The sequence below is a fragment of the Daphnia carinata genome, chromosome 1 (assembly GCF_022539665.2).
Source record: "Daphnia carinata strain CSIRO-1 chromosome 1, CSIRO_AGI_Dcar_HiC_V3, whole genome shotgun sequence".
In the NCBI taxonomy this organism is placed as follows: Eukaryota; Metazoa; Arthropoda; class Branchiopoda; order Diplostraca; family Daphniidae; genus Daphnia; species Daphnia carinata.
In genome coordinates this window covers 10,508,642-10,531,867 of record NC_081331.1, presented here as the reverse complement: position 1 = coordinate 10,531,867, position 23,226 = coordinate 10,508,642, and the positions used below count along the sequence as shown (strand labels likewise).

At 39.9% G+C, this 23,226-nt stretch overlaps 3 protein-coding genes across 3 annotated transcripts; all 3 read right to left on the bottom strand.

Annotated features, from left to right (window-relative positions):
• Nucleotides 1-10,241: 10,241 nt before the first annotated feature.
• LOC130692756 (uncharacterized) lies at nt 10,242-17,196 on the bottom strand. The gene is made up of 8 exons (XM_057515843.2): nt 16,848-17,196; nt 16,030-16,161; nt 15,863-15,933; nt 13,251-13,312; nt 13,040-13,113; nt 12,820-12,956; nt 12,158-12,557; nt 10,242-11,279 (listed from the first exon to the last, which is right to left on the bottom strand). Exons 1-8 carry the CDS (start codon nt 16,921-16,923, stop codon nt 11,188-11,190), a joined length of 1,044 nt encoding a protein of 347 aa, XP_057371826.1. The 5' UTR covers nt 16,924-17,196; the 3' UTR covers nt 10,242-11,187.
• Nucleotides 17,197-18,844: 1,648 nt separating this feature from the next.
• Nucleotides 18,845-20,254, bottom strand: LOC130693073 (nuclear envelope phosphatase-regulatory subunit 1-like). Its single transcript, XM_057516209.2, has 4 exons — nt 20,132-20,254; nt 19,966-20,037; nt 19,769-19,903; nt 18,845-19,708 (listed from the first exon to the last, which is right to left on the bottom strand). Exons 1-4 carry the CDS (start codon nt 20,157-20,159, stop codon nt 19,566-19,568), a joined length of 378 nt encoding a protein of 125 aa, XP_057372192.1. The 5' UTR covers nt 20,160-20,254; the 3' UTR covers nt 18,845-19,565.
• A 107-nt stretch (nt 20,255-20,361) lies between these two features.
• Nucleotides 20,362-23,199, bottom strand: LOC130692459 (uncharacterized). Its single transcript, XM_057515577.2, has 3 exons — nt 21,477-23,199; nt 21,027-21,404; nt 20,362-20,965 (listed from the first exon to the last, which is right to left on the bottom strand). The coding sequence occupies exons 1-3, from the start codon at nt 22,943-22,945 to the stop codon at nt 20,452-20,454; spliced, it is 2,361 nt and encodes a 786-aa protein (XP_057371560.1). The 5' UTR covers nt 22,946-23,199; the 3' UTR covers nt 20,362-20,451.
• Between the last annotated feature and the right edge of the window lie 27 nt (nt 23,200-23,226).

Here is a 23,226-nt window from a genome sequence, read left to right as displayed (position 1 = left end):
TTTCTGTTAGCCTTTAATACTTTTCACGTATTAGTTTTCCGATAAAGTTTAGTGTCTTTACATACCTTAGTTTTTGAAGTTATCCTTTATTTACAGGGAGGCACGAGCTCGTCATGTTTACTGATTGCATGGGTAGAAGTGTAAATAGTCGTTACAAACAAAACACGAGAAACAGATAGGCGTTGGCAAACTGATTCTATCGATTGGACTAACCATAGTTTCATTCAAGTATTCCTGATTTCAAAGATTTTGGGTTGTCTTGACGCAAAAATAACATGGCGAAGTCGAGTATGCACTTCTCAAAGCATGGCTTGAGCACCCGGAAGTTATTTCCGCAATGCTTAGCTCGAAGTGGAACGGAATTTCCAACAAACGAATGTTCTAGTTTAAAACCTTAATTTCAGCAATCGAACTTGTTATCACATTGAACAAAAAGAAACAGCTAAAAACTTTATGCAACTTTACTCTACTATTGTTTTTTTTTTGCTGGATGCCTCATTCATAAAAAAGGGGAAGGAAGTTTATTTTAAAGAATCTTAAGCTCCAAAGCTGAAAAAGGAATAGTTTCTTATCCTCTTCAAGAGCCAAATACGTTTCCGTACTAAGATGGATGCTTAATAAGTCTGTTATTAAGCTTTTCAGGTGCACGAGCTTAACGAATACTTTTAAGATTTACCAACATTTCAAAAGATTCTGAAATTACGCAAAATTTGAGAACTTTTGAAGATTACATATGAATTTTTGTCAGCAATAGCTGAGGTAATTTTCCGAAGATAACGATCGGCAAAAATTTGAACTGGGATTTTGATAGACATACCTATTACGTGATTGAGCCGAAACGATGGGAAAATTGAAGGTAAAATGTTGCTGTGGGCGCTTTAATCTTGATCGCCTAATGAGCTGAGTAGCCTATTTCCGGAGTTTCACATGACGATTGGACACGTACAGGCTTCTTTCTCGTGTGTTCGGTCATGGAAAGCTTACCTTTCGAGTGGGTTGGTTGAAAGGCTTTCAGAAAATCAGATCTCCTGAAATCTGAATGACGCGCTCGGTTATACAAATGCATTGATAAAAGGTTTACCATTCTACCATTAGAGTTACGAACTTTATGTTACGTGGCACAATATGTAGTTATTTGGTACCTTGTCAATTATATCGTGCATTGTACAAAGGATGCTTACCCCCGCCCATATGTCACGGCATTCAAAATCAAGTTGCTGATAATGTTTTCACGCACTACTAAAAATATGCAGCTTAATGCATCGTTCATTTGCCTACTATAGTTCCCCGATTTACGACAAACAGATGGAATTAGACCCAAAAGTCGGCTCTGGATAACCAAACTGTCTGGCTGATCTTAAAAGTACATAAAACGGCTAGCAGTTTTACAATTCAAAAAGAGCTAACATCTCTAATTGTACGAGGGCTCAACACATCTCGTTCGAATTTGATAAACATGGAGGCCACAGTTGTTCGGAATCAAAACGACGCAATGGGACGGTGGTCGGAGACGAACCCATTCCTCTTTACGAGTTTTCCATCAATTTTTCATATCTGGCATGTGATTAGCGCTAATGCCAATCTCATTTATTTAAACCCCCTTTCTATCTCGCTTCTTGCTGTAATCACAGATTTTTTTTTTCCAATTAATTAATCCCCGTCACAATCAATATAGACATAGGCTAATATATGCATAGTGCATGGATTGACTTCATTTGAAATTCCATTTGAAAATCTAAAGCAAAATAGGAGCTATCATTTACAAGACTTTGCACAATAGGTTAGATCCAATAACATCGAAAAGCAAACTTTTTTTTGTTAATGTTAAAAAAAAAAAAGAGCCTATAGAAGCAGCAAAATAAGAATGATGAGAAAACACGACAACAAAACAAAATCTGAAGATCCATCACGAGTGTGTGTGTGTTTGTGTGTTCGGAAAACATTTTTTTCACTTACATTTCCGAGGAAAAAAATAATTAATTTCAGATATTAAACAACGCCTGTATCAACGCTCGATACATCTGTATGTATACACAGCTAGCAGCGATGCAGAGTACACACATAATAAAAAAAAAAAGAGGTTTCATCATCATCATTTTTCCTTGTCTATTCTCTCCTTGTACTATGTATATATACACCCTAAACTCATTCTTCACTCCTCTTAATATACCCATTCTTCAAATCTTGTCGCAACTAATTAAATGGCTATTCAACTTCTACATTCACGGCGCTCTCGTATCCACCACGACGTTACTAAACTATTCACATCTTTCCCGTTCATTTTTCATCATTTTGTTGTTGTCCTCCCCGTCATGCCCTTTGGTACATACGCTTAGGCTTAACGCATACGCAAACGAATAACACGATAAGTTTTATACGCTTGCTCGACATAGTCTATCCGAATTTATGTGGATAGATACTTAGATTTATGTCTATAGCGTTTGGCTTTATTTAATCTAAATGATGTGTTCCGTCGCGCATTTGTGTGTGTTGCCCATCTTTTAATATACGATGTGGCGGACGCGTTGCAAAGAGGCGGGTGAGAGGGTCGTGGATGGGTAGACGCCACTCTTGTTGGATAGAGCCAATCAACGAGATTGAGGAACGAAAAAAAAAGATAGAATAGCCAATAAACCTTTTCCCTACATAAAAAATAATGTTACAAATGACGAAAAAAAAAAGTATAAATATACAGTGGTATATGGCAAAAGGAAAAGGCATATGTCGTGTTGTCGAATAAACATGTATACAGCGTATAAGGAGGGAGCTAAACGATGACGGGCGCAGTTGCTGTGTGAGCGGAATGAGGGTCTAATTGAATTGTCAAGAGCCAATACGGCAATCAAATGGGGCGGAAGGCAATGGTATTAGTGGAGGAAGCTAGTTTGACATGCGACAGATAGGAATATTAGCCCGCTCATCTCTCCATCGCGCCCGGTCGGTACTTGTCAACTCCCGATTTTTCTTCCTGTTACGCTACATGCCACCCCTGGAAATAAGCGAACGTATTTACGGTGAAACATTAGCGCGTTTACACAACGCCCAAAATAACAAACTACTGCTGTACTAGAAGAACATCATTTTGCAATAGTCTACAGTAATGGAAGGACAAGTAACCCGATGGGCTTACGCAATCCGATGCAATGTTCGCGCTCATAAAACGCAGGCAGCGGATCACGAACGAGAAAGCTGAAGCTCTGTGTGCGCTATATTTACAAGAAGCCAGAGGCAGATGTGGGGCCACAGCATGTACAGACTCGGCCCACTTCATTGCTTCGCCGAAATGTGCGTCAAATGGTGCTGGCAAACGAGACGGAAATGTGGTGCTTATAGATCCGCGCTGTTCATTCCGTCATTCCGGAAACGAAATAGGATGGGTAGAGGCGCAACATGATGGAACCCAATCCCAATCTCGATGTTCTCATTATTATTTCTCCTTTCCTTTTTTTTATTTTTTTTTTTTTCTTCCTTATTTTTCTTTCTGGCACCCCCCTCTCCTCGTCTTCATCATAGCTTGTTAACGCGTAGGGAATAAACAGGACAAACAACAACAAAAAACACCTCCCTTGTAATGACTAGTTAGGAAGCCCAAGATTTCGTTTCCACGTTTCGGTTGGCGGGCTAATCTCATCAATTGCTGGAGACTCTAATACAAGTCCTCAGCTACAGACGACACAACGAGATTTGTCAACTTATTAGCTACGACTGTTTGGTTGTAAGTAATTAATGGGGTCTTTTGTTTTGCATCAAAGACTTGGCTTCAAAGCGCAAAGGCAATGAAAAAAAAAATGAAATGAAACATTGTGCACGTTCTTCGCGTTTTTCGCTGAATGCATTAAAAGCTGACAGCCGTTATGTGCAATTCAATTGAGTAAAGTGCCTCTATATAGATATATAAATGATGGGAGGATACACAAAGCTGATGTATTTCAATCAATCAAACATTTTTCGTGTTTTTATGGAACGCATAATTTATCACGGGTTTGCGAGCTCACGATTTTCCTTCACCAACGTCATTTCTGTGATATACACTCGTGAACGCATGTATTTTATCTTGTTGTCGTACGTCTATAGGCCTCTATGCATAATCCCTCGCTGTCCTGAATACATCAACTGGCCACAGTCCTTTCCAATACGACTATATTTACAGAACGCGTCTAAGCCGTACTTAGAAACCCGCATTTTCGAATGACGTAAATCTCGGTTTTGTAAATTTTAGGAATCCCACAGATGTGTACGTAAAAAAACGTAAATCGTAATTTCTACAAATGTTTATTCAACCCACTTCTATAGGCTATTTATTAGGAATGTCGCTGACGAGCAGAATGTTTATGCAACACGTAAAACAAAAAATTGTGCGTTCCATGTTGATTTTCTTCAGTCTGGGAGAGACACAGAAGAAAAACGAAACGTAGACTACATAAGGATGGTCTTTGAGGAAGGCCGAATAGAGCAAACGCGAATTGTCGGCGACGAAAGCCTCTTAAAGCTCACTCTCGCTGTGTCGATGCAAGAAGAAAAGAAGAAAACTGGTAGCACAAGGAGAGAACAGGATGCTGAGAGGAAAAAAAGGGATATAGATACAGATAGATATTATTAATATCTTATATAATGACAAACAGCTGCCTAGAGGCCACGTAACAATAGACTCGGGATGAAAGAAGAGGGCGATTGTTGATCTATCTGCGCTACAGACAACCTTAAGGGAAACAAGGATACGATGCACAGAAAGTGCATCCTATAGTATAGTGCACTTGCCAGTTGAAAATATTTACTTTTTCTGCTTGTTTTCTTTCCCCTTACAGCCACATTTCAAATGCTGTACGTATATCCGTTGTTTTATTTTTGGGTTCTGGTTTCCCATGTGCCGCCGGGCCACCCAGCTCAAATTGCACTCAATTATTGAAACGTTAACTCTTTGGATTTTCACTGCAATTTTGGTTGCTAGCTATTTTGTGTATCGGTAATCGCGTTTTTTGTCTAACAATGAACATTTCCCCTTTTTCCTACGTAGTGTACAACAACGCATTGCGATATCGATCCAATGCGCACGAAAGGGAATGATATAAATACGAAATAGCATCTGAAAATTGGTCCCCACCCCCCACCACGTCTCGCATTTTCATTGCGACATTAAATTTTTAAAGGCAATTTTTTTTAGGGCGATAGTCATGACAACATCATCTGGCAACACATAAACGGCAGCAAAAAATAGACTGAAAAAGTACGGACTAGTTTCTCATTCTTCAATTTTTAAAGAGCTACATGGCACAGTGTTGACATTGATTCTATACGTGCATTTACCCAATGAGATTTCTTTTCTTTTGTGCCTTCACATGTAAAAGAAACAACGTCTAAACGCAGACAGAAAACTACAGCAATGTCCATACACGCAGTGTAGACTAAATAATAATAATAAAAGACTTTTTATTCTCCCACTGAGGTCAAATGACCATCGTGGGACGAACAAAACGAAAGACTCTTTTTGATTTCTTCTTCCATTCAATTCGTTTTTTTATTTATACCAAGAGGATAAAAACTCTCCTTCGTCAAGGAGATCGGAGCAAGTTTCTACTTCTTTCCCCCTGCTATATTGATAGTGACGAGAGTCATCGAAAAAAAAAGGAAAGCTCCCAATGAAAAAGAAGTGGGACTAGCGTCCAAATAAACTTTTCACATCATCTAATGGCTTCCCCTTGCAATCGACCATAGACTCCAGTTACTCTTTTAGAACATTTGCTTTCTCTTTCGTTTCTGGACTTTTTCCTATTTACCCACCCATCAAATTACAAACTAAAGAATAAAAATTGTATCACAGTTTCCAACCTTTCTGCAAAATAAAAAGGGCTAGAAAAAGGGCACATGCACATGTTTGATGAGTCCCTAGGAGGCCAATCAACGCTAGCACAATCTGCGCGTTCAGTACTTTGTTACATAAAAATGAGGTGAGCAAAAGAAAGCATTGAAACATACAAAAAAAAAAGAGTCTGATTAAGAAAGAAAGAAATACGAAACAATCTGTTCATCAAGTTCATTACGAGAACGATGGATAGACGTGCAATCGCGCGCTCCTTTCAGTCCCTCAACGCATCTACATTTTCCGTTTGTGAGAACTTGGCACGTTGATATCACAAGGAAATGATGGAGGAAAAAAAATATATAGCATTATTTTACGCTACCCTCAAGAAAACGCCAAGTCAAGGAAGACATAGATGTACCACACGAGCGGGAAAGTGCTCGAGTATAAAACGGTGGACATATAGGGGTTACATCCGTGCGGATCTATGTAAGGGATACATCGCTGTCGATGACATCTGTAATACTCACACGGTTTCAAGTGCAAATTGAATGTTTGGCAATACGTTGAGAACGACACAAAATAGCGAAGTGGTGTATATCCCAGACAAAAAAGAGTTTGTTTGGACTGCACCGATATAGAAAAGAGGCAAAGATTTTCTGGCTTGGTTGACAAGAAAACAAAACAAAAATCAATGAAAAAAAAAAAAAAAAAGAAGCGGAAAAAACTCTTCCGTCCAGCACTGCTGCAATCCAGGGATTTTTACAAAGGGCTTCTTTCTCTTTTTTTTTTTTTTCTACGGAGCGTTACGTACAATACACCCGGTCCGAATTTTTTTTTTTTCCTCTTGGCATGCCAACACGATCTCCCGAGAGTCGGAAGTCTTGACAAGTGAGTGTAGCTGTATAGTTGAAAAGATGAGTGTTAAGCAGAAAGAGAAAAATGGGATACAAGCTGTCGCCAAAACGCATTTGTACGTCATCAACGAGACTATACAATTGCTTTCCTGGCAATCTAATAAAAAGCCTGAATTTTTTTTTTCCATCCATTTCAAAACTCTATAGAGAGTTAAACAGAAAAGAAATCAAAACAACTAAGTTAAGTTGGAAAAATCAAGAAACGCAGCACACATCGAGCGTTAAAAAGAATAGCAAGGAAACATTCGTGACTAGTCCTAACTGCAGGCACTTTGTAGGGTGTGCACGTTCCGTGCCGACGAGGACCGTATTATAGGGTCGGGATTACGTTGCTAAACGGGCCTCAAACTTTAAGCGAGACGATGCTGACTGCCTGAATTGGGTCAATTAATGGCGCAGACGAAGGGGAGCAAAATCAGATTGTGATATATAGCAACAAGTTTTTTGGTGGCTACCTACGCGCACAGCTCTAATAGCTATTTGCTTTACAAGTTTAAGGCTGTTGCAACATGCACCACTTTTCCCTTTAACGATATAATCTTTCGTGCTTTACATCGCATCGACCAGTGCTTCATATAAACCTGCAACTAACTCATGTTTACAACAAGAAAATATACACAACGAAACAGCCAGTGTACGTAGGCTTTGAAATAAAGTTTTCATGGCTACAAAAAAGTCATTGCCATTTTCACTGCCTTAATGGAAGACGCCGTAATGCTCGTCCTGGTACAGTCACGGATCAAGAGATGGAAAAGAAACTGTCGTTTCCTCTAAATCATATAAGACATGGAACACAACTTAATGCAATATCCAATGCTAAAGTTTCTGGTGGTTACAACTGGCTCCCCTCGTTTCAGAGTTTCCATCACCGTTACGAGTTCATCATAAGACTCATCTAACTTTTTTTTTTGGGAGGGGCGTATCTTATATCATTTACCTCCGTATTGATTTTAAAAACATGGCTCTGCAATTCTACATGTTTGTTTGTTTTGTTTTGCTGGGCAGTTGTTTAATGTTAGAGATATCGAAACAAAAAAAAAAAAAAGACTTACCTTTTCTCCTTAAGACGTGGGCAGATTTCTTTACACAGATGTCACTTTCAGAAGAACAGTTTAAATAACGTTCCTGGAAATACAAAAAACTGGTTTCGTTCACGTCGATGAAAAAACTTGTGGGATGTTGTGTAGGATGTTGCTGCGACTGTGAGACTAGCGACACTGAACGTCTAATAAAAACTGAGCAAGTGTTGCAACGTAGAAAAATGAGGAAGGGTATGAAAAGCTATATCGTACCCTACCTGCTTCTTTTTTATATTCGAACCTTTTTATCATTAGGTTACCATACCCCTAGAACAAAGACATTTGAAGGTCAGAATTTTTTCGAAAAAAAAAAAAAAAAGATCTGGACAATTCGACGGATATTCTTCCGCACTAATGATACAGTAAACGGGCTAGGAAAGGTTTGTTAGCGTTTTCGAACGTCAACGCCAAGAGAGAGACGTAAATAAAACGCGTTACGTATTCCATATTCAAGTGTAGAGACGTACCGCATCAAAAGCGGATGCCAGTCCAACCGAAAAAATAAACAACAAAGAATAAATAAATAAAATGACTTGAGTACCACAGCAATAAGCTTTTCGCGGTCTGAAACATCTGATTTTTTTTTTTAAAGAAAAAAAAAAAATAGGCGCGCATTTTTGAAGAGGCACAGAGAAAAACCAACAGCTTCCCTTTCCACTTCGCATCCCGTCGCCTTCCGCGCGCGTCGTCTTGCGCGGATGAGCAACTACGATGGGGCCTATATACATCAGTATATTTATATTCTACGTCGACTTAATGCACATACGTGTGATTAAGTGAACCCTTCCCTTTTTTTTTTTCGACATGGAAAATAGCTTTATGGATTTTTCTTTTCCCTCCTATTGCTGTTTTCCGCTGCTCGTGAATTGCTCTCCAACTGTCGTTGGAATAACGACACGCTTCGAAACTGCGGTAGCAGCTGGAGGAAATCAGCAAATGCGCGACGATGGCCTCAGGTGAAGAAATAAAACGGGAGAAATAAGTAGATTTCTTTTTTTTTTAACAAACATACTTTATGTTTCTCTGATGAATGATTGTGGCGTTTTTCGTTCCATACGTAACATGTGAAGAATAAAAAATGAGGGGGGGGGACTGTTTGACTTTGGCGCAAACTTTTAGAGCAGCAAAGGAAGGAGAAAATCGCGGTCGAATGAAATATGGCATTCGATTGGGCGACAGCTCTTGGAATATACTGTACGAGACATCAACTTTACTCGCACTTCTTCGAGAGCTCTTTTGGTCCTCTATTGTCATCGTAGTTTCTACTTTGCGAAAGAAAAAACAGATGAAAAATTCAGCTTTTTTTTTTTTTACTCAGCGGATCATCTATTCAACAGAATCGATTTTTGTCCCCTCATCCGCCATTGAATCGTGAAATCATTCCGGTTTGCAAACCGTCATCTCCGTCCATCCTTTCTACACAAGGCGGGGGTTCACAGGAAACGCCACTAAAGCTCGACTGGACAATCAAATTTGACAATTCTCATTTTAATGCAGTTTGAGAAGATTCAATTTGACTACTCGGTTCGATGTTAAATCGATACAACTTTTACCACGTCCTATTCCCCCATCTCATTTTTACAAAAAAATCCCTAGCTATAAAATTAAAAAGAAAAATTATATTATCCAAGAAAAAGTACAAAATGAATTATCGATATTCATTGTTTTTTAGAGCCTCTTCTATGCAAAAGAGCCATGATATCATATCTACCAAAGAGGATATAGGTATACGTGTAAACTACACTAGATATATAGGGATCTATAACGACAAGACAGCCAAAAAGAATTTACGATCTGGTTGGGATATCATTTTATCACTATTATTAGAAGAATGGATGTTTTTTTTTTCTTTCTATCCTATCTCCCTCTGTGCAATGTAAGTAACTACCATATTAGATGGCCCCAGCGCCGAAACAATGGCGGCCATGACAGGTCATTGTCGCAGCGCGTTGTTCGCTCTTTTTCGTGAGAACAATAGATAGATTCAATTTTTTTTTTTTGCTCCGCTTACAGCAAACGATATCGTATGCCGGAAGAAGACGAAACAGGGTAAAAAAAAAAAAAAAAAAAAAAAAAGAAAAGAATTCTACATTCCTTTCTCTTTTATAGATCTGTTGTTCCTCTCATTTCAATAGCCCGTTCAAAGTCGTTCGTCTTTGTGTGAGAGATAGTTTAGAAAAAAAAAAAAAAAAAAAAAAAAAAAGACTGGTGGTAAAACGTTCTTGTCACGGTGTTAAGACCCTACTGGAAAACAAATGACGATCCCCCCCCCCCTCCCCCCAAAAAAATCGCATTTTTTTTTTCTTTCACGTCTATAAAGGGCCACTAGCAATATACTAGCCTGTCTTGTATAATCAAAACAACGGGAGGCTAAGCGAACGAACAAGCGGCATAAACAGAAAGGAAACAAGAAGACGGATGGAAAAACGGAGATAAATGTAGCCACGCCTAGAGCGCAACGCTTGCGTGTATTATTACAAACTCTCTCAATTTCACAGTAGCAGCAAAGAGCCATCAGCCCAAAGTCCCCCCCCCCCCCGCCCCCGTTATCTTGCGAGACTGGCCGTACAATATTAATGGTGGTACACAGCCGATTACAAATGACATACATTACAATTATATATAATATATATGAGTTTTTGTGTTGAGCCCAAACGTTCAACCGTTTTTAATGATTTGGATTTGATCGTCATCATTGCAAGTACTTTGTTGTGAATGTATAGACAAAGAGGCAAATACAGAGCGTTTACAGGGAGAGCGGGTATTATTATGCAGCAATCGGGAATTTTTCTCGCATTAGAAAAACATTGATACAGTAGTTCAACGAAATGACAATTGGATTGGTGAAGAACGGCAGGGAGATACGTATTTTTTTTTTTAAAGGTAAGAGAGCGAATGTAAAAATTTCGATTCTTTAATTGAACTATCGAATAAGCCATCGTCCTGAAAAGCTAACTGGGGGTACTCGATAAATCGGGGCAAAAAAAAAAGATACTTTAGATATTATGTAGGTGTATGTATATCTTTGGCGACGGAGGTAAAAAAAAAAAAAAAAAAAAAAAAAAAGTTAATGCAAATTTTGCATTAAAGGAAAAAAAAATTTACGAATAATAGAAACACGTGACCCGAACAAGCACTAAAACAAACTAAAATAAAAGATTGAAAACGAGTATCGATGGGATCACCATGGCTCCGTTCCAACATAAGTGAAATACATACAAACATTTTTTTTTTTTATCTCAACCCCCTCCTTTTTTTTTTTTTTTTTTTTTTTTTTTTTTGCTTTTCGTGTACGGCAGGCTGACTCATTCAGCCCGAAAAAAAATCAAGGAAAAAAAAAACGAAAAAAAAAAAAATATTATGGGCGAAGATGCCAGTCGAGGACGACGTCGCGTCAACTGAGTAGAGCGGCACTCAAGCCGACAACAAAGAGCCATAATTCCACGAGGAGCAGGATGGGCCGGGCGGCGCTGGAACCTCCTTGGCCTGCGAGTAAACCGACGTACACAAATATTCGCAATTGATATTAGACACATATATAAATACATACACATCTCCCTTCGATCGAAAAAGAAAAAAAAAATCATCATCATCATCATTGTATAAAATATGAGCTACGTGTGCGTCATATCCGGAGACTATTCGATCGCTGCCACACGGAAAAGAAATGGAAGGAAATGAGGCAACGTCTATGTATCAAGCCCACATCGTTCGGTACAACTACATTGCCATCCGCGCAATTGCAAACACGCACAACAATAGCGCCAATCTCAAAAGGCGTCGAGAAAGTGGGGAACCGCGCAAAAAATAAAAATAAATAAACAAATCAGCAGCTGTATAATATTCACGAAAATAACAGCAAATGAAAAAGGAGCTTCCATTACACTTGAAGAAGTGTAGCTGCGCGTTTGATTTTTCTTATTCAGCTAAAACCCTGAAATGTGTACAGCCCCCGCAATTGTGGAAAAAAAAGAAAAAAACCTACGGCACGGTCGGATAGATCTCACGTTTTTTTTTTCTTTCCTATTCAATCAAGCTACGCACTACCGTCTTTTCCGCGTAACGTCTATACATCAGCAACGGCAGATTTCATTTGACGACGGTACGAATCAGATTACTCGTCAGTTCGGCCTTCTAGACGGCAATGGCAGCATCATCGATCAAACAGTTTGAAATCCTTTCTATATACACCCGATTCCCTTCTTACATTTGGAAAATGATCCGCCGAGTAGGTGGAGCCATCGCAGTAGGAAAAAAATGGACAAGAAAAAAGAAATGTCTGCCTTCGATTTTCTTGACTCAGTTTCGCAAAAAAAAAACAAAAAAAAAACGAGAAACAACTTTGTTATTTGAAATGATCCTACCTTTGCTGGCCGCTGAGAATGAGTAGGAATCGCGGCTGTGCTGAGACGAGGCCATAGAGGCGGAGACTTGATGTTGCTGGCCGGAGGAGTTCACCGGTGACATGCTGGAAGATGAAGAGGTTGATGACACCCGTGAGCGTTGCACCTGCTGTTGGAGTTGAACGGTCAACGCTGACGTTGTTGTGACATTGGTCGATGCAACTCGCTGGTAGACCGTTTCGTTGAGAACGATGGCCCGACAGGCCACGTTCAGAAATTTTCTTTCCAGCTGCCTGGCCGATGGCCAGATGCTCAATTCAGATTCGGCCGACCACAATTCCAGCCCGCTTCCGTTAGTACTCTTCTTGTCCGCCAACAGGGTAGACTCCATGACGTAGCGCGATTCTACTTTGTTGACCGTCTGAAATACATTTCCATACAGATTCGAGATAAAAGCACATTTAACCATAACTCGTTTTTTTTTTAAATTGTTTGACTTTGATTTTTTTTTTGTTTTCTGCTTTGCGGTAAAGCGCATCAATTTGCTTAACGAGCTCATTAACTACATCGTTGGGTTTTACTAGCCAACTTATGTTTGTCGTCATCGCAACTGAAAGACTGAACGAGTTGAGACCCATCAAATAAAAAAAACTACCAAAACAATCGAAATTTAAGTGGCGTACCTCTTGACTATCAACGAACCAAGAAAGAATCGGTTTAGGTCTCGATTTGCGAAATGAACAGGTGAAACGCAGTTGGTTGCCCGGCTTCAAATCGTTGGTAGGATGGCCCACCATTAGCGGTCCATCGCTGTAGATATCTGAAAACATTGGCAACGATAGACGTTTGAACAGATAAATAAATAATCAAATCAAATATGCTGATCTGAAAATTTCTTTTTACCGTAGACAGTGAGATTGTCTTCGCGGTAGTCGGTATTGAAATGAGGCCCCTCGGTCGATACTTCGCACTTGTATCTACGTCATCCATTTTTCAATTGAATTAGCATACATTTTCGTTTGCCGACTTGTGAGCAGTTGGAATATTCAACCAATTTCAAATGTAAAGTGAATCTACCGGCCGTGCGAATCGCACCGCACAGTTAGGACATTACCTGCCTTCAGCTTCGCGGGTCACGGCTTTTAAGTGAACTTTTCCTATTTCCTGCTCGTCGTACTGCTCCCGTGCAAATTAAAAAGGAAAAAATAAATGCAAATAAGTAAATAAATAAGAATTATGGCACTTCAACTAGGGAAATTCGTACACGTAAAACACGGGCGAGACAAAAACGAGAAATGGTGCAGAAGAATCGATCGTGATCACAGCAGATGATGCCGCCCATTGATGTTATGGGACGCGACATCTGCGAGATCCGCCCATCAGATTACCATAGACGACAAGTGCAACCACAACAAAAACACCCGAGAGCAAACGAAAAAAACAAAAAAAAAAGGGGGGAACCGAATGAGACAGCACCACTCGGCAACAAATGCAAGACTTGGTGGTGTGCGTTATTAAACGAGAAAAACAAAAAGTGAAATAAATAGCACCGCACTTATTGCAAGACTGTGCCACAAGACAGTCTGCTATTTCGCGAAAGAATAAACATTAAATGTCATCGATACGCGCATCCAAACATTAAACATCCCCCCTTTTTTGTGTGTGTTATTCAATGACTACCTAGCAGCCATAAGGACGCACAGCGGTACCTATGGAATCCAATTTTTACGGATGTTAGATCCTCTCAAATCGTAAACACATAGAAAAATATTAACAATGTCAGAAAGTCGAGAACGACAAAGAAAAAAACAGAGTAGACCTCATACGGTATATATATATATATATATACAAATAGATAACCGATGCGTAAAAACGTAGACGTCATGTTTGTCTAAAGTAAAAGCTGCTGGCGGTACACTATTGTAGAGAGCGAGACTATCTGGATCCTTAGACATACATGTACATTTCGATGAAACGAGTGCGTCTGCAGTGCTGCCCTTTTTTTTCGTACGGCGTTTTAAGGTAAGTACACATTGTGGATGTTTATAGGATTTCGAGGGGCTGCTAAACTTGGTTGTAACTATTGAACGAAAAAAAAAAAAGGAAAGGCAAAAAAATAGGCCGTCAGCCTGCCATCATCGATATGCGCCGTCGCCAATCACTTGAATATAACCTGTCTGACGTTATCTACCAGCCACCAGCAAGCTACGATTTTTACAGGAAAAAAAAATTGGAGAGAAAACAAACAACAAGAACAACATATAAAGAAAAAACCAATCTGATCGTTTCGAATGTCCTCAATCGAATTGAACGATTGAAGAAAACTACTCCAAGACAACAATTTACAACAGTTTGATCATTGTTTTCCGAGTGGGAGGTAAAGTGTAGAGGATGCAGGATAGAAAAATGATTATTATAACATACGCGCATTTGCGTATTGAATAGCACATTTGAATGATTCGCATTCGAATTCAAGTTTGCCTGCAAAAATGGAACGAAGAGAGAAGTTGGATAATGAACCTCACTTCTCTCTCTAACTAGACGAAATCTCTAGTCGTCGTAGTGAAGGAAAATGTAACTTAGTTCAAGTCAAAGTGAAATGCAATCGCCCGTGTAGACTTCAAGACCATTATTTGGCATACGTTTAGCGTAGAGCGTAGCGAGAAAAGCAGAGCAATCGGGGCAAAACGTCTTTCCATCCAAACAAAAGAAAATCAATTCAAAAATTGGGATGTAAACCTTTTGGTTTAAAAATAATTGGCAGTAGCATTTCTTTCAAAAAACAAAATCATTTCCAATTGTTTATCTATAATCTGCATTTTTTTTTTTTCCTTTTTGTTCGTTCCCGGAAGACACCCGAAAATGTAAATTGCGCAACTGCGTAGCCTCGCATGTCGTTATTACCCCCGTGTGACGTCACATCAGTGTTAAGGTTTCCTGCCATAAGACCAACTTAATGAAGCTGGACTAATTGTGCCAGCCTAAAGTAAGTAGACGTAGGGCCATTTCTGTAAAGGGCGCCCGCACTTTCGACGGATGAAGGGAAACGAAAGTTTGCATTGATGAATAATGGGCGAGAAACGTCACAGCGTTCAACTCTCTAGACACATACCCCCTTCCCCTCGCCCCTTGCACTTATTTGCCCCTTCCGTACACGTAAATAAGCCAACCGTGACAGAACATCTACCTATTTTTCGTATTTGCAATCCCTCTTCTCCCGAAGGTATGCAAATCAGCAACTGCTCCATGAGGCTACTTATACAAGCTGGTCTGAAACGCATAACGGTCCGCACTTAATCGCTGCTACGCAGAGCAAGTATATAAATAGACTCGCAAACGATGTAGCAGATACGCCAAGTATGTGTGTATGTTCGGGGACTTGCTAAAGTAATAGGTACTCGACTATTTACTATGGCTGACTACATACTAGACACACACACAGACACGCCCTGTCCCCCCCCTTCCCCTTTCCCTTTTGCTATAGTCAGCAGGCCGACGTATTAGGAACTCTACTCTCGGATGTAATTAAACATGCTTTACAAAAGAAGATCAGTCAATAAGGAAACTTTAGAGATGGCCGCAACTCTGTGCAAACACACAACCGACAAGACGTGCAGGGAACTCTGATTGCGCTCATTTTCAAACAGCGCAAAGCAACAAAATCCACGACAAGATGGCGAGAGTTTTATAACGTCTAGTGGAAAAATAAAAAAAAGATTCACTCACGTGTACGCTGAAATTCGACCAAGGGAATACTCTGAACTGTGGCGTTTCCTTAGGCACGTAACCGAAAAATTCTACGAAAAAAAAAAAAAATTCAATTCAATACATTTTTGTTGTTGAAATATGTATGCTTCGCATGTGTTATTATTATAATCTATTTGTGTACGTACCGTGAGATCCCTTGTACCATTTGACTGAATATAAGGAATCGCCGTCCAGGTCGTAGAGGCAACGGAGCACGGCGTCAGATCCCCGTTGTACGTGACTAGGTACAATCATCTGCGTGATGACCAGAGCGTCACCTGCGTTCAACAGCCACACCATGTTTTAGCACGCGAGTAGGCACAGCAATGCAATAAAAAAAATTGAAAATAAAAGAAAGCATAACCCAAAAAAATATATAAAAAATTTTTTAAAAAAGGAAAGCCTTTGGTCATTGCTTATTCGATAAAACTTACATATCGATCTGATATAAACCAATTATTTTTTTTTCAGTTCATTGCTGAACTTCTTGGTCACGGATAAATTGAACAGAGCATTTCAATAAATCATTCTCAGGGGCCAGGGTACTATAACTAGACATAATAGCGACAGGTCTATCCACTCGACATCGAAATGGTTAGAATTGATTAAAAGGAAAAATTTTGAAAAAAAGAAAATGCTGTACAAAAGGCTTGTATAAAAAGCAACTGAATAAGGTAAAAGGATTCAAAACTTTTTTTCTCCCCAATCAGGATATACCATTTCTTTGGATAAAAGTTAGCGATCGATGGATTCTTTGATTTTTACTTTGTAGTGACTTATTAAAATTTCCAAAGGGTTATCGAAGAAAAGGATGACAGTTGCGAGAAAATGAAATCCCCAAAAATTTGAAGCTTGAATGATTGAAAAATATCTCCCCGAAAAAAAAAAGGTGGGGTGAAAAGAGACAGAACATTTCCCCCTTCTAAAAAGTTATAGACATGGGTGATTGAAATGTTGAACTTACATTTGTAGCTGGCGTAGAGAATGACGGAAGAGACTGCGATGAAGACGGACGAAGGACACGAGATTTTCCTCTTCATTTTTATTTTCTATGCGTGTTTAAACTTTGATACTTCCTTCACTTGTGCACAATATGAGCTTCTTTTTTTTTTCTCTTTTGCGCGTGTCGCTCTCCACTTCGTTTCCTCCCCTTCACACCAAGCGGTGCCGTGTGCGTGATGTCGGTCGATCAATTCGCGCCGCGGCCTTTATACGATTCCCTCCCTCCGAAGCTCAGCATCCCGCGCCTTCGGCAGCGTTTTTTTTCTTTTTTCACGGAAGAGAAATCACTCTCTCTCTCTCTCTCTCTCTCTCTCTCTCTCAACGCACACTCACACAGATACACAAGGGCAAGAAATCAGTACGGCTATTGTATCCAAACAGGAGAAGCAGCACCACTAGAACGTCGCCTGAACACGGGCTAAATAGAAGAAGGAAAAAAAAAAAAAAAAAAAGATGGAGAAGAAAAGAAGAGAAATCAAACGAAAGTTGATGTGTGTGCATTGTCGTCGCCCGTCGTGTGTACGGCCGGCGTCTTGCGATTGAGTGCCCTCCGTCTCCCTTTTCTCTCCAAATAGTTTTCTGAAGAGCTCGGCGCCAGTTGAAGTGGGTTGGCGACAAGCGCTCTAGTCACATATAACAAACACGCCCAATAACGAACCGAAGCTAACACACTTCTCATCATCCGAGTAGGGATGATGGTGCAAACTCTGGAAGTTTTCTTTTTCTTGTTTCTATCATCTTGGCGGAAAAAAAAGGGGATAAAAAAAAAGAAATACAAGACAACAAACAAACAAAGCAAGTAGCGGGGGGGATAATATTAACAACGTTGCCACTCATGGTATGGAATGTTGCACAAGTGGATTCGATGATGGAAACGTCGGAGAGACCGGATCCATTCCACGGATGTAATTGGAGGGGTTACTGATTTTACAAACAGAACAACAAAAACAGAAATTGATGAAAATGATATTGGGTACGTTGCTGTAACAGCAAAAGTATAAAAGAAAGGAAACATTAACGATAGGGAAAACACAATAACCTGCATGCAAACAAGTAATCGCTCCTTGCACGCGTCTTACATACCTTTCCCGGCACATTAGTTTTCAGTCTTTTTTTTTTTTTTTTTTTTACGAAATATTCATTGGAACATTGAATTGGATCCCCGAGTCCCGCCCGCTTCGAAGTAATTACATCTGTGGAGTCGCCAATTCGTAAAAGAACCAGAAGCAAAGTCAAACTAACTTTTTTGTGTGTCTTTGAAAAATGGGGGGGAAAAAGGACGTCATTCGCACAACAATGTAATAAGGCCTAAAATGAGGAAAACTCCTTTTTTTCTCCCTGTGGCCCAAACACAAAACAAACTTTTCCCACAGCGAATACAATCAATTCACTTCTCTCCCGAAAACCCGTGCACACACACACATACAGATTTTAAAAGAAAAGGGTGCGGGACCAAAGACACATACAAAAAAAAGTGCACGACATGAAAGGAGCTAAGGGGCGAAAAAAAAAAAAATAAACAAAAATGAAGAAGAAAAGAAAACATAATAATTTTTTTTTTCCCGTATAAGTTGAGCAGTCGAGTTTTTCAAGCAAGTAAACCAATACAACTAGCAAACAGAAAAAGGATTTCCATCCAGTTCTCTTTTTTTTCCCTCCTCTTCTTATCTTTATTTTTGTCGTTTTCGCTTGTTATTGTGGAGGACATAGAAGGACATGTTTCCATCAGCGGAAGCGATCAACGGAAACAATACCCAATAGGAACCGCTCGCAAGCTACCACGCTAGCTCTTTATCTCTACAGCTCGTTGGGCACACAAAGAAAGGGCAGTCGAGGGAGTAAAGGAACACTTGAGCTCGAGTCTCTTTCTTTCTGCCTCACACATTTATTTCCAGTTCTTCAGTTGATCGATTCAAATTGCATTTGCGTCCTTGTTTTTTTTTCTTTAAAAAAAAGGAAGAGGAAAGACCCATGTCGCGCCTTTCCTGTTTCTTACGCGATACTACGTTATTTCCATCCCGACGGCACGACAAGGAATAAAAAGAAAGCTTGTTGATTAGATTGAACACGCGATCCGCTCGCAGACGAATATGACATACTCATCCCCTGCATTAAACTTGCATGAGTAAACTTTTCCTTTTGGAGGCTGATGAAACATGTCTTTTTTTTTTACAACGATCAATGCCAACCGAACGCCCAATAGAATTCGATTAAAGTGTGTAAACGATTTTTTTTTTGTCTTTTTTTTTTGATGATGCAGGATAAGCGCGGTTTAGCATCCAAAGTGGATGTATCATTAATAACAGGTTTTTGTTACCTTACATTTGATAGTTTGGGTGAATGACGAAAATGAGTCCAAAAATGTCGCTCACGAAGACAAGCTATATAACTCCTTTCGGCGAAGCTTTCACATGCCACACTACGAGAACGTTTCCAGCGGAACTGAAAAACTCATGGAAAGCAACGAGAGATACCCTTACCATTCTGTTGCGTGTGCATGGTGGGCAGCTAGTGTTGGGAACGCGGAAAGACGCATGCGTGAAGGCTCTCATCCAAAAGCTGGAAATAAAACATGGTCTAGCAGTTGCAACTTGTGAAGTAATAGCTGGTGAGGGATGTTTTCTATTCTCTCCCAATTTACAAAATAAGGAACAATTAGTCATGTACGATGATAATCACATCATGATGAAGGTCTCGGCTTTAGGATCAGCTTGCCTGTGTCATCACAAGACATGTTGAAATCAGTCAATACTTGTCTGGCCCTTGAGGCTACTATTGAAGGGGCAACTACTCGTTTGTGGATCCCAGTCACAAATAAGAACACTTCGAAGATTCACGTGTTAAAATGTGTTCCACTTTAATCCTAAATTATGTAACACTTACCTAGCAGTAGTGAGGCAATGGTGAAGAAGAGGTGATTGTACAGGGAATACAGGAAAGAAACTTGCATAGTTTCAGGATCCACAAGCCACTGCCAGGCTCCAACAGCTGTGCAGATAGAAATAAATGCCAACAAAACTACAAAGATAGAAACAGTGAGGCTTACATTTTTAAGTGATTAAAACTAAATAAAATTATACCTCTCCATCTTATTGTGGAAGGTTGTATGGATTGTATTACTTCGGTGAGACGCCTTTCAAAGGCTTTCAAATCTAGTGCATCAAAGAAGTTATAACTATCATTTATGGGCTTTAATTAGAGACCATGCTATGCAGCAGAATGAGACAAATTTTTACTCTAATTCACCTTCGCACGCCGTCTGTTCTAAACTCATTTTCAATTTTAAATAACAAAATTCACTATATATTATTGCACTTTAGTTGAGACGGGAAAGACAAGAAGTTTTATCCACTGAAAGAGAAGCAAGGTGAGAAGCAGACGACTTTTCAATTTTTCAACAAGGCAATTCCGCGCAACCCATAATAGAATCGATTGCTGTTTCCATATATTTCCTTCCAAGGTGACATTCAAATAAATTTTCTTTGTTGTAATTAAACAAATTTATTGCTCTTAAAAAAAAATCAGGGATTTAGCCGAAAATGACATCGATTATTTACACAGTGCCGTCAACATGCGCCCGATTCAATCAGTTGAGGTGAGCTCGCCACGGGTGCATCTGCGACAATAGTTGCATCTGACAAAATTTGAGGAAGTGGACTTTGCGACAATACAGGAGTTGTGACCTTTGGTGGAGGTGACCCAGGTGGAGGGGGAGGGGGTGGTAGGAGATCAAAAACTGGATCAAAATCGTTTTCAACAATCTTCTCCTTTTTGGCCTTTTTCATCTTCTTCTTGGGTAATGTCTCAGCAAGAGGTGTCACCTGAACGACAGGTGGTGGTGGAGACCGTATATGTTCGTCCTCATCTTCGGACGAAGTTCCATAACCAGGGCGAACGCTGTCTGCAAATATGACAGTTTTTTTCTGGTTGCCGCTTTCTTCATCCAACAGGCTAATGCGAGGCATTACCAATATTCCCTTTCCAGGTTCCTTGAGCTCCACCGGTGGTGGTTTTGGACGCTTTCCTCTTTTCACCACTTTATTCTTTTCCTCCTTGGCTTCAAGGGAAGGCGAATCACCACTATCAGACAGATGGTGAAAATAAAGCAAAGTCTGATACAGTTGTATGATACGATTGTTACCCAGACTGAAGAATGTTGGATGTTTCAAACAGCAACAGTTTTTCCTCCAATGCCTCGAGCACAGTTTCATCTGCAACTTCTAGATTACTAGCCACAGCTTCTAGATTTTTGAGCTCCTTATCCCAGTCCTTTTTCACTTCCCCATCAGGCTTTGCAAGGTCCTCTGTTTGGGTACCAGGATTTTTTTCTTCATTATTCTCCGTCCGAACTTCTTCTGGTGTTGTATTTTCTTTCTTCGGAGGAATGATTCGTACCAATGGCTGATAGAGTACGCTCTGGAGGTGTGGGGGAATGTAGGGTGCAGCGGGAAGCGCTCTGTTACGACAATGCAAAATCCAGGGTCCGAGAGGAGCAGCCTTTGGTCCAAAGCCTCTTGCCCTAAATAGGAATCAAACCATTGGTGAAACTCCGATGAAAATAATCAAACGCGAGTTTAAATAGAAATTTTACCGTTTAACTGGACTGGTTGACATGCCATACGAATCGAAGGTCCATGAGAAATGTTCGACAGCTGATTCAGGGGATGGCATAATTGTTGTTATTGGCACCTCAGAATCAACTTTGATCCCCAATTCGAGTTCCAATCGTTCGTCCAAAGAAATTCTTTTCGCGTCTAATGTCATTAGGTCTGTTGTTTCCATTGCGGCCATATCACTGCATTCTTTGTTTTTTCCCCAATCTTCCATGTTAGCGTGGATATTTGAGGTACGTGGATCTCTTCTTTGAGAGGGTGAAGTACCTCTTCCCTCGTCTCGGGAGGACTGATAACGTGATGATCGCCACTCTTCATCCCAGTCGGGACTAGGTGCGCAGCGTTTTCTGTCTCCATTGTCGTTATTCTCTATCCACGAGCTTTTATTTTCAAGGTGTCGATCGAATTGCATTGGTGATTGACTGGGCTCGAGCTTTACCGCATGTCCGACTTGTAGCGTGTCCTTATGATCTTCCAGGCTTGGGTTAGGGGAACTGGATTGTTTAACTTGAATTTCTTTTCCCTCATGAATTGTTTCTTTTTTGTCATGATTCCGGCTGAAGAAAGCAGAAGATTCGTCTGACATATCCTTCGTTTCATAACCAAAAACAGTCCGCTTTTCACAGGAGTTTTCCAGGCTTGGCATGAAATCAGAATATTCTTTTTGAAAGTCTTTAGTTTCGAGCTTTAGCGGATCCAAAGCAACCTCTTTTTTCACATTCGTTTGTGAGGAAACGAGACTTGTTAGGAAGTCATCATCTTCAAAGAAAGGCAATTCAACTTTGTTGATTTTTACTTTTGAAATAAGCTTCGTGTTTAATAGGTGAGCTGGTGGTTTTGGGAGGAAATCCATGTTGTAATCTCCGTGGTCTCGAAAGTCTGACTCCTCTTCCGAATCAGTTTCCCATTGAGTAGCAAAAGAAACAGGTGGATTTTCAGAATCTTCTGTAACCTTGCCCACAAAAAGTTCCTTGCTTGCATACCACTTCCTGTATCTTCCCAAAAATTCTCGGTTTTGACAGGATGCTGAGTTGCTGTTCATAATAACATGCATAGTCCTCTTAGAGTCTTCATCAGCAGCATCAAAAATTTCTTTTCTAGACTGGTATACTCCTTTAACAAAGTGAGGGTTCTCACAGTACGAAATTTGTGGTTCTGTTTTGGTATACCGTATTATGTGAGAAGGAAAACTGATTTCTTCTCCATCATCTCGTTCAACAATATAGGTATACTTAAGATTTCCATGATGATTTGACGGTTTCTGCATGTAATTGTCAGGATTTAAGTTTTTACTTATTTTGTCCCGTTCAATGAATGCAGGCAATGTCTTCTGTGGTTGTTCTGGTTTCAAAATGGGTTTTGAAGGGGAAGAGCCTTCATTTTCTTCAAAATTTTCTCGCTTCCTCCTTAAATTAAGATTTAGGGGAATTATCATATCCATTTCCATTCTTTAAATATGAAGAGGTATTTGAACGAAGTTTTAGGCGGTAAAGATCGACGCAGGAAACACTGATGTTTGAACAGTAGCTTACACACCGGAGGTGAACGTTTAGCGGTTAGGTTTAAATGTTTTAATTTTGGTTTTAATTCACCATTCTAACAACTCGTACATTATCAAAATAAACAACAGCCTATCTGACCACGCAAACAAAAAACCGTGAGGATTTAGGAGCCAAAAAAAAGGAAATTTGACAGAGGAACCACGGCAAAAGACATCTATGAGAGAAT

Excerpts from the sequence above, each read along its gene's own strand:
- LOC130692756 (XM_057515843.2), bottom strand. The coding sequence starts at position 16,923 with ATGAAGAGGAAAATCTCGTGTCCTTCGTCCGTCTTCATCGCAGTCTCT. Across the intron at positions 13,114-13,250 it reads ACCCGCGAAGCTGAAGGCAG|ATACAAGTGCGAAGTATCGA; the intron begins GTAATGTCCTAA and ends TGGATGACGTAG. Across the intron at positions 11,280-12,157 it reads ATTCTCAGCGGCCAGCAAAG|GCCAAGGAGGTTCCAGCGCC; the intron begins GTAGGATCATTT and ends GTTTACTCGCAG.
- LOC130693073 (XM_057516209.2), bottom strand. The coding sequence starts at position 20,159 with ATGAGTTTAGAACAGACGGCGTGCGAAG. Across the intron at positions 20,038-20,131 it reads AGAACAGACGGCGTGCGAAG|ATTTGAAAGCCTTTGAAAGG; the intron begins GTGAATTAGAGT and ends TTGATGCACTAG. Across the intron at positions 19,904-19,965 it reads TTCCACAATAAGATGGAGAG|TTTTGTTGGCATTTATTTCT; the intron begins GTATAATTTTAT and ends CTATCTTTGTAG.
- LOC130692459 (XM_057515577.2), bottom strand. The coding sequence starts at position 22,945 with ATGGAAATGGATATGATAATTCCCCTAAATCTTAATTTAAGGAGGAAG. Across the intron at positions 21,405-21,476 it reads TCAACCAGTCCAGTTAAACG|GGCAAGAGGCTTTGGACCAA; the intron begins GTAAAATTTCTA and ends ATTCCTATTTAG. Across the intron at positions 20,966-21,026 it reads TCCAACATTCTTCAGTCTGG|TGGTGATTCGCCTTCCCTTG; the intron begins GTAACAATCGTA and ends TCTGTCTGATAG.